Genomic DNA, 10,711 nt, shown 5'->3' on the forward strand with positions numbered 1-10,711 from the left:
CAGCACAGACTCGTGGCTCCAGACTCAGCCTTTGGGAGATCCCCTTTGCTCCTGCAGTTCAATTACCTCTCATGAAAAGCTATTGTTTACTAAGGTGCTTGGACAGAGGTTTCCCAAATTGTGGTCCATGAACTTCATGCTAGTGGTCCATGGCATGCCTGCATTAAATAGTCTTCTTCTTCTTCTTCTTCTTCTTCTTCTTCTTCTTCTTCTTATTATTATTATTATTGGATTTCTTTAATAAGATCTGCAAATGCAATAAGCAAAAACAAAACATCAAGCTAGAAATAATAATTAAACAGTTGTAAGAGTAAGAGGAATAAGAATACAATAGAAGAAGAAGAAGAAGGAGGAGGAGGAGGAGGAGGAGGAGGAGGAGGAGGAGGAGGAGGAGTGTCACAAAATATATTCCATAGTGGAATGTAAGGTTCATATTTATGCAAAACTTATCAAATAATCATGAATCCATTATTGATTTCTAATTGCATTTTTACTACAGTGGTACCTCGGGTTACATATGCTTCAGGTTACAGACGCTTCAGGTTACAGACTCCACTAACCAAGAAATAGTACCTCAGGTTAAGAACTTTGCTTCAGGATGAGAACAGAAATCGTGCTCCAGCGGTGCAGCGGCAACAGGAGGCCCCATTAGCTAAAGTGATGCTTCAGGTTAAGAACAGATTCAGGTTAAGAACGGACCTCCGGAATGAATTAAGTACTTAACCCGAGGTACCACTGTACTTATTTTATTCCATATACTGTGTTTTCTTTCATAACCCTTTGAATTCCAGGGAATCCATACCAAATTCTATGGAATTTGTACCAAAACACCATCACAAGCTATTCCTCGCAGAAATCTTTAGCAACAGAAGTGGTGAGGTTGAATTGCATCGGTGCTTACACCCCTCGCTTTATCGCACTCCCGGCTGTGTGGCAGTTCCAGCTGCCACATGCAATCTATAGCACCATACTGTACAATTTTGTAAGGTGCCATAGGTTTCACCTTCTCCTATTTTGCACTGTGCATAGTAAAACTGCGCCAATCAAACAAGAACACCTCTTTTTGTTTAATCCCCCCTGCTTAATTTAGCTTAGTGCTTAATTTTCCTATTGGCACTAATCGCCAGGCTGTGTGGTCAATGTTTCACCCTCTAAGAATTTTGAAAGTCTGGCTATTACGGGCCGGTAAGATGCTTAAAATGCAGCTTTATATTGTTCTCTAGGTCAAGATTAAGCAAGGCCAACTCTGAACCTTTGACTATGTTTTCTGCAATTCTCTCTCTGATTACTTGGAAGACTTCCTTGCAGAATGTAGCCACCTTGTCACAGGTCCACCACATGTGGATATGTGGAACCCAACATTGCACATCTGCCCCCAAGTTGTGGGTGGCTGTGAGCACCACTAATGTGGGGCAGGTGGATTGGAGTGAGGTGCCACTTCTGCAGAATTTCCTATGCCATTTCTTTGGGATTTTCCCTTTGTTAATATTTTTTTAAGCAATGGCAAGAAACCTAAGAGTATAAGAAGAGCCTGCTCACAGTGGCCAACCAGATGCCTGTGGGAAACCTGCAAGCAGGACTCAAGCACCAGAGCCCTCTCTCCTCCCAGGTTTTCCAGCAATCCTGCCTCCAGCTGCCCCCATCTATTTTCTTGTTGACATGCTCAAAGGCAGCTAATAGGTTCATGAGACTGGGCCATGCTGGTGCTTCAACAACAACAAACAACAACAACAACAACAACAACAACAACAACAACAACAACAACAACATAATAATAATAATAATAATAATAATAATAATAGTAGTAGTAGTAAAATTATTTATACCCCACCCATCTGGCTGGGTTTCCCCAGCCACTCCAGGCGGCTCCCAACCAAATATTAAAAACACAATACAGCATTAAACATTAAAAACTTCCCTAAACAGGGCCGCCTTCAGATGTCTTTTAAAAGTCAGGTAGTTGCTTATTGACTTGGCATCTGATGGGAGGGTGTTCCACGGGGCAGGTGCCACTACTGAGAAGGCCCTCTGCCTGGTTCACTGTAACCTCAATTCTCACAGTGAGGGAACCGCCAGAAGGTCCTCAGCACTGGACCTCAGTGTCTGGGCTGAACATGGGGGCTGGAGACGCTCCTTCAGGTATACAGGACAGAGGCCATTTAGGGCTTTAACAGTCAGCACCAACACTTTGAATTGTGCTCGGAAACGTACTAGGAGCTTGTTCTTCTGTATGCTTGGTCATTTTATCTTTAACAATACTTCCCACCGCTTTTCCAGGTGAAAGCGAACCGTTCTGTGATTTGCAGGCCCTCCCCTGGATTTCCAGGCTCTCCCCCTTTTAAACATGTATAATCTGAGGAAAAATCAGGTGACACAAAGATTCTCATTCCTAACCTTCTGCACTATAGAATCATAGAACTGTAGAGTCGGAAGGGACCACGAGAGTCATCTAGTCCAGCCCCCCGTAAAACAGGAATCTTTTTTCCCAATGAGGGACTTGAACCCGCAACCCTGAGATTAAGCTCATGCTCTACTGAGAGAGATATCTCTCTCCACACATCTATGATTACAGTGGTACCTCAGGTTAAGTACTTAATTCATTCCAGAGGTCCGTTCTTAACCTGAAACTGTTCTTAACCTGAAGCACCACTTTAGCTAATGAGGCCTCCTGCTGCTGCTGTGCCACCGGAGCACGATTTCTGTTCTCATCCTGAAGCAAAGTTCTTAACCCGAGGTACTATTTCTGGGTTAGCAAAGTCTGTAACCTGAAGCGTATGTAACCCGAGGTACCACTGTACTGGGGAAAGCTTTCAATAATAAAACTGGGCTGTTGCAAATCCAAGGAACATTCATAGATACATTATATGGAGAGTCAGGCCATGGGGCCATTGAGCTCAGCACTGTTGACATCCAGGAGACAGCCAACCAAATGCTTTCTAGATGGTGCAGGATTCCAGCTCCCATTATCCTGGACTATTGGCCATGCTGGCTGCAGGGGCTGCTGGGAGCATCTCGAAGGACACAGGTCCTACTTGGTTTAATCTAAACTTGCTGGCGACAGCTCTCCAAGCTTTCAGAGAAGACACAGACCTCATTTGTCCATAGGCTTGCTTTGCCTCAGCATTGACAGTGTGTGCAGAAGCAGGAGCTCCCTCTACCCTGCCCAGTCCAACCAGTCACCCGCACTGGGCCCTCTTCCTGGCCCAGAGCACCACCTGTCCCTGCCAAGGTCAGCAATGGAGATAACGGAATATAAAGCACAGGGGAGATGAAGCGTTATTATTTTTAAAAGATGACCAAGGAAGGACCATCAAAATGCAACCGAGCTGAATGGAAATGGCATCAATGATAACGATGATATTTTTGTATGCTTTTCGCACAATGAACAGGGAGCTCCCGTTCTGAAAGGGGCAATTCAGCAGGGTTTTCGTTGGCAAGAACTTGGTCCAGGGCGCTATTCAAATATTTTGGAGGTACATGATTAACCAACAGTCCAGGTGAAGCCTCAGGTGACCACAAGAGATGGGACAGCTTTGGGTTTGTTTTAATGTCCCAATAAACTAATAATCCTCGCAACTTTTGCTTTGATTTGAGTCCCTGAAAAGATCACTGCCAATGCATCAAGAATCTTTATCAGATGTCCTTATCAATATATCTGACAAGAAGGGCTTTGGGGGTTTGCTTGTCTGTTTGTTCTATGTTTTAAACCTCTTAATCTCCCTTTGCCTCATTTCACCTCCTTTGGGGGCCTGAAGAAAGTTTGTTCAGCTTCATTTCTCTTTGCGTTCATCCAGAATTAAAAACGTAACTGTAAAAGATTTCTTTGGTGAATCAGAATACCACCTTTCTGTGGCAGGATCGGGGGGGGGGGGGAGATGCATTTCAAAATGTAGCCAGGATGGGCCTGATTTTGATACATTGTGCACAAACACCCTTTTGGAAAACATTTTGAGCACAAAACAGCCCAGAATGCCTGTTTCTGAGGCATCCAAAACCATCTGATTTAGGCACTCCTTAAATCTAGGAAGGAATACTTTGGGGTCAGCTGGATGGGGGAAATACTCAATTTAAAGTCAGATCTATTCATTTCAAACTTTTGAAAACAGTTTGAGAACTGGAACACACCCCAAACAATTTACACTTCTCTGAATTTTGCAACAGAGTTCTCCCTCCAATGTTGTTTTTTTAAAATGCCTTTCATAAGTCAAAAACATGTAGAAAAATTGATATGATGAAGAATTACAATAAATACTAGAAGCTGTTTGCAAAACTGTGTATGCTGGTGATTATCAATTGTACCTGTCATTTGTCAGTTCACTCAGTACCTCATTTTCCTAGTCTTAAATTCAGTTCCCCACATTTTGCAGCAACTCATGACAATTCTTCAGAGTCATAGCGCAAATTCCTCTGAAGCAGCACATGTTTGTTGCAGTTCTGACTAATGTACCCATTTTTGCAAGAAATTCCCCTAATTTTGAGAAACATCGTTAGTTGGAGAGTAGCATTGCAAAATTCAGATGAACACAAATTTCAAAGAATGGCTGTGTTTTGTTTCTCATAAAGTGTGAATTTGAGTGATTCCTTTTTAAATGCAAACTGAATTATATTTCTCCCTATTCCCTGGCCAGAACTGCATACACAAAAAAATATGTTTATTTATGGAAAAACACTGAAGAATTCTCACGAGGACTTTAAAAAAAACAAAACTAAAATGACAAACTGAAGCTGAATTTAAGATTGAAAAGAAGAGAGGGAACCGGTATTGACACATTCTTCCATTCCCAGGTGGAAGTGAAAAATCCAGCTTCTGGGCATTTGTGCCAGCTTGGGACGCCCCTCGCCTCACGGCATCCCAGAGAACTGAACTGCAGCAATCCCGGAGGGCTCACTGGGGAGAAAAGAGGGCCAAAGAAATAAATCTCCTAGCGCCTGTTTTGATTTGTAAATGATAGCTTGTCATGAGAGGTATCTGAATCAGAGGAGCGAAAGGGACCTCCCAGAGCCTGAGCGTGAAGTCACAAGTCTGTGCTGGGTTCTCGGACTCGACTCATTTTTCTTCTCTCTGATCTGGTTGCCTTGTGGACGTGTCTTGGAGGAGGTGGGGTCCTTCCCACTGGGGTGGGCAGAGACACCAGGGGGCGGAGCCTCTTCCATCCCTATATCTGCAGGGCTCTCGCCTCCAGCCAGGCAGCCTCTGAGTTCCCAGCCTTTCCTTGCCACAATGACCGGATCCTGGCTGTGTTTGCCGCTGCTCCTCGTGGGAGCCCTGCTCCTGCGGCAGCCGGCGTGGGGGCAAGAAGAAGAAGAAGAGCAGCCCTCCTGGGAACAGTCAGGAGAGCCACTTGCCCCAGAAGCGTCTGAGGAGCAGATGGAGCCGACTTCATCCGAAGAATGGGAGGCAATGGAAAGCTTTGAAGAAGGAGAACCGCTGGTTTTGGAGTTCCTGGCTGTGGACTATTTTAACAAGCTTCCATATTATGATGGTATTTACAGGAGCGTGGAGTCCAAACCTCCAACATTCAAGGTAAAGGAAACAGGCACCCCAAGGGCTCCCGGGTGGTGGAATGTCCCCCATTTGGAGCACCCTCTCTCTTTTGCCCCCAGGCAGACACCCAAAACCCATCAGACCACCATAGCAGTGTTTGAGGGCAGGGATAAGAGCCACTCAGCACTGCTCCCCTCCCCTTGTGGTTCTGGAGCATATCCCCCCCCCGTTGTAAGTTGTCCACAAGATGACATGGAGGTGGGTGGGTGAAGAGTTGGAAGAATAAGGTTCCTAGCCCTTGTGATGGTAAAGAAGAAGAAGGCAGTCTTAGTTTGTGCTTTCTCATGTATTGTGGGGCTTTTGCAGGCAAGGACTTCCCTCTAGCTGGCTCCCTTCTCCTGCCCTGACAACTGTCCTTTCTTTTCGTCTCTCATTCTTATGTTTGTCCAAATACCAATTACTTCCATCAGTTAAGAGCCTATAGCAGAGGTTTTCAAACATTTTGAGTCCAGGGCTCCCTTGAAAAGCTGCATTCTTTCTGCGGCTGCCCTGTGGGGCTCAGGAGCCCAGTTCTGTCACCTGCAGCCCCTCACCCCTTTTTGAACACCCATGTGGAGTGTTCCCTCAGCTGCCTCTCCTTTCCCCTCTCCTTGGGAGTCCTCCGGGCAGCCACTACTGCCCCCGTCTCTGAGCCACCAGTCCCCCCCCGCCTCCCCAAAGAGAGGTGCCTGCTCACGCCTCCCCACAGGGGCCTAGGAAGAGGATGTCCCCCACCTTAGCAGCCTGACAGAGACTGGCCAAAGGTGAATGTGAGGCCAGCACCTTGCTCACCTTGGGAGACAGCAGTTGCAGCAGTGGGCCTGCCTGGTGGAAAGGCTCTCCTTCAGCTCCCAGGCAGGTATTGCACACAACAAGCTTGCCTGCCCGGCCTCCCACTTGCCCATATCCATATCCAACAGCAAGGGCTGACAAACAGACTGACTGGGCTCCCTTACCCGCTGGTTTGCTTACTCTGATGCCACCTCAGCTCCTGGCAACCAGCACCCCCTGGCCAGCACCAGAGGTGCCATTTGCCTGGGGAGCTTATAGCCAGGGCTGCTGCAACAAACAGCTGTGCAAGCCTTTGGGAGGCAGAGATGCAATAGGGCATCAGAGGGAGGGAAGGAAAGAAAGAGGGACAGAGGCCAGTGTTGCCCACGGCACCCCTGACCGTCATTCAAGGCACCCCACTGAAAACCACTGCCCTCAATTTCCATGGTTTGGATTTATGGCTGCACAATGCTGGCACCTCAGGTGGACAAAATGGTGCCTCCTTTACCACCAGGGAAAAAGGGGTGGGGGAAGATCTACATGAGGGGGAAAGTGGGGGGGGGGGGAGAAAGAGAAACATCGGGCTCTGCTGGTCCTGTGGAACCTGCTGGCTGAGGCAATCACCTCAGCTTGCCTCGTGGGTGGGCAAGCCCTGTTGCAATGGCTGTAGAATTCTGGGGTTGCATGAGAACTAAGAGCAAAAATTTCCTCTCTCTTCTGCCAGCTGGTGCTGGGGGGAAAAAGTGGGGGGGGCAGAGATCGCATGAAGGGAGGGTTGTGTGCAAAGTGCTTAATTTCAAAGAAGAAAGGGGGGTGGGAGAGATTTCACCCTCACATCTCTGAATTTGCCCTATAAGCCAAACATTGTAAGGGCTGGGTGTGGTTCCCTAATAGCCATGAAAAGGCACTCTGCACATGCTTTGACACCCTTTCTCACAACTTTCACACTTAGGGCAGATCGGCACCATACATACAATGCACATTCGATATACATTTAAAGCACATGGCTCTCCCCCCCAAAAAAAAAAAAATCCTGAGAACTGTAGCTTGTTAAGTCTATTGGGAACTGCAGCTAGTTGTGGCATCAAGGAAACAAATGCAGTAGTTAGGCAGGCACAGAGGTGTAAAGTATATTTCTAGGTGGGTGAGTTGCATCCCACACGTCAATATCTCTCAAAGAAAAATAGCAATATGTGGTGATAACAGAGTCCAGCCATGGGGCAGGGAGTAAAGGGGGTGGGCTCTTTGGGGTGGGCACTTGCCCCTCTGTCCCTCCCCCTTTGTAACTATGATGGGGGGGGTCACCAGGCTTAAATGTGCTTTAACTGAACAGTGTAGACATTTGAAAGCTTGAGCCTTGACCCTGAAATCAGATTTCAGGGCTGAAATTAAGCACTGACTTGATGCAAAACCCTTAATCCCTGAAAAATTGCCTCTGGGGACACACATGCACAATGCCAGGCCAGGAGCTGGTTGGCAGCACAGAAGCTGTGAGCTTCTTATTCTCTGCTTCCAGGATGCCATCGGAACAATGGTGCACATGAAGATGTTACTGGCAAAGACCGACTGCAGGAAGGAGGACCTGAGGGAGCGTCATCACATGATGGAACATCTTGAGCATTTTATGTACTCTTCAAAGAAGGAGCCATTGCCAGAGCTGAAAGGTTGCAACCTGCCACCTCCAGACGAACAGGAGGTGAGCTAACAGCGTCCATTTAGTCACAGCATCATAGCATTGTAAGGTTGGAAGGGACACCCCAAAGGACATCTAGGGCAAGCCCCCTGAAGAATAGAATTTTATTATTACGGTCACAGACCAGTTCCGGCTCACTTACAATATCAGGAAAATCATAAAACGCAACAGGAATACATTGAATTGCAATTGGGTATAACAGAGACAATTCAGATATAGCGGCAGTTTAAAAAAATATATTAAACCTTGATCACTAAAATATAACCTAAAATTATCATTTAAAACCTTAATCATTTGGGTAGTACAGCTTGTCCCCTGAGTTTTATGGCAGTCACACAGAATTTGGGCACCCTTAGCGTGATCTCTAGATCCTTGTCCTCTACCAGGAGTTTTAGACTTTGAAGTTCAGACCCATTTGGAGATTTTTGTATAACAGGAGTGGTAAATACCGAGCGTATATCCCCGTAGAAACGGCAGCGTAACAAGACATGAGAGACAGTTTCTATCTCCATCAAGCCGCAGGGGCAGACTCGTTCCATGTATGGTTTACCCTCAAATCTGCCCTGCAATAAGGCAGGTGGCAGCACGTTGAATCTATGGGTGCCCATATGGAGGGCACGAGACAGCAGCAGTCCGTACGGTCGCCGTGCGAGAGGCGCCCATACTGACTGCGCACACCCTCAGTCGCTCTACACCTGGGGGGCAGGGGCCATCTTGTCAACCGCCCCCCCCCGAGTGTCACCCAGGGTGGACTGCCCCCTCTGCCCCTGAAGGGAATGGCAGGGGGGTGGGGACCCCTTGCTGCAGGCAGAGGAGAGAGAAAGGTGGAAAACCTTGCCAGCTACAGCCAGTTCCGCCAAGGCAGGATGGGGGAGAGCAAGGCGGCTTAGTGTGGTGTCGTAACTCAAGACTCACTTCTGCTGTTGAGATAAGAGAGGTGAGGCCAGACTGCAGGGTTGGAAACAGTGGACTGGGGAGAATCAAAGGAGGCCAGAGCAAAATCAGTAAGACAGGAGTGATGTAGCAGGAGGAGAAGCAGACAGTCCACTACAAATTGACACTGAAAGTGTAAATGTTTGTTGGGGCATAGGGCAGCTGCCTGGTGGCACCCCAAGAGATGGTCACGAGACCCAAATTATTGTTCCAGGTAATGCCGCATGGTTTCTAGGTTTTTGAGGAGAAACGTTTGCATCACTGAGAGAGGGCTTTCCGTAGAACTGTGCTGTCTTTATTATTTTTACTTTAACCAATTCAGTTTTTCTTTTCGTTCTGTTGAATTCCATTAGAGTTCAATAACTTTTCAATGGCCTTTTAATATGTTTTTAGCTTTTTTAAATTTTATCTGCATTGTTTAAAGCTATCTGAACGATGCAGCAATACATAATAATGAAGAAAACTAATTTAATGAAAGGTGGGCTTTGTTTTTACATTTCTGGAATGACAATGTAAATGATATTTTAAAATTTTATTCATGGTACTATAGAATTTTTGTTACATTCTGTGGGTGTCACCCCCTTCATTTGCCATTTTCTTTTTTCTTCCTTTCCCCTCCTCCCCCCCCTCATTTTTTTCATTTTCTGCATGAGAAGCAAGAGTGTTGGATGTGCAATGGCTTTGGCTACATTCTGTTTGAATATATAATATTATCTCTAAGCGCCTTGAGTCCTGTCAGAGGAAAAGGCAGAGCATAAATATGCAATAAAAGTAATACATTTTTTAAAAAATAAAAACCAGTTTAAAAGAACTTAGCATCACAGAAATAATGTGGGTGCTAAACATATGCTCCTCAAAAGCCAGAACAAAGAGGTGAGGCTCAGCTATACAGCTGCAAATATAACGTTTTAAGTGTGTTTTAGGTGCATTATACAAACGTGGCACTAGATGGTGCTAGTGAGCTAATGGCAACCGCCATATATTTTTAAAACTTTTTTAAAAAAGCATTTGCACAGTGTTTTTCAAATATGTCTTGATTCAGCCATGCTCTTCCATTGAAAAAAGGTTCTTTCTTAATGAGAGCGGATCTGCTCATGAGGCAGAAAGTTGAAGGCAGGATCCAACCCTGCTCTTACTCAAGGCCTCCACAGAATTCACTGGGGAACTTTCCATTTCCTATTAAGGAGAACTGCTGTGGCCACAGTTTTTCATCGTCATATTTGATGGCATGGACAAACCCCCATAATTTCTGACTTGTTTCTTTCATCTTCCCCCCTCTCCACCCCCACCCCTGCCACACTTGTTCACAGAATCTGAACTGCAACTTCAGAATATATATGGATGCAAGAGAAGGCTCGATATCTGTGGTTCACCACAAATGCAAACCGCTGCATGTTCGAGAGTTGTGGTGAAGACCCTGCCTAACCCCTGGATGTTGCCGCCAGTCAACTGCGGTGGGGGCAGGAGGAGGAGAAGCCCCCACCTTGGTCTGTTCCTCTTCCTCCACAGCTGCAAAATAATCACGTAGATGCAAGCCTAGAAACTCTCCCACTAAAAGGGGGTGTCTGAATCCACTGTGCCCCCTCTTCATCCTAGACGCTCTGGTCGCTCTCCATCTCTGTCTCTTTTCGTTCCGAAATAGGGGTAATAAAATTAACTCGCACAAGCATTGCCATGAAGTTGAACGGCTTTGTAAACTTTGTGTGTGTGTCTTGTCCACCCTCTCTGACAGTGGTGACTAGTGCTTATTGGGATAGGTAGGGGCGAAGGAAGGGAGCTGAACAGCAGGT

The 10,711-nt window shown here is 46.3% G+C and overlaps 1 protein-coding gene across 1 annotated transcript; it reads left to right on the forward strand.

The window, feature by feature from the left end:
• The first annotated feature begins 5,174 nt into the window (after nt 1–5,174).
• Nucleotides 5,175–10,600, forward strand: LOC309520896 (uncharacterized protein). Its single transcript, XM_082202862.1, has 3 exons — nt 5,175–5,524; nt 7,812–7,991; nt 10,232–10,600. The coding sequence occupies exons 1-3, from the start codon at nt 5,222–5,224 to the stop codon at nt 10,331–10,333; spliced, it is 585 nt and encodes a 194-aa protein (XP_082058988.1). The 5' UTR covers nt 5,175–5,221; the 3' UTR covers nt 10,334–10,600.
• The last annotated feature ends 111 nt before the right edge of the window (nt 10,601–10,711 follow it).

This window comes from Podarcis vaucheri, assembly GCF_965113315.1.
Source record: "Podarcis vaucheri genome assembly, chromosome: 16".
NCBI lineage: Eukaryota > Metazoa > Chordata > Lepidosauria > Squamata > Lacertidae > Podarcis > Podarcis vaucheri.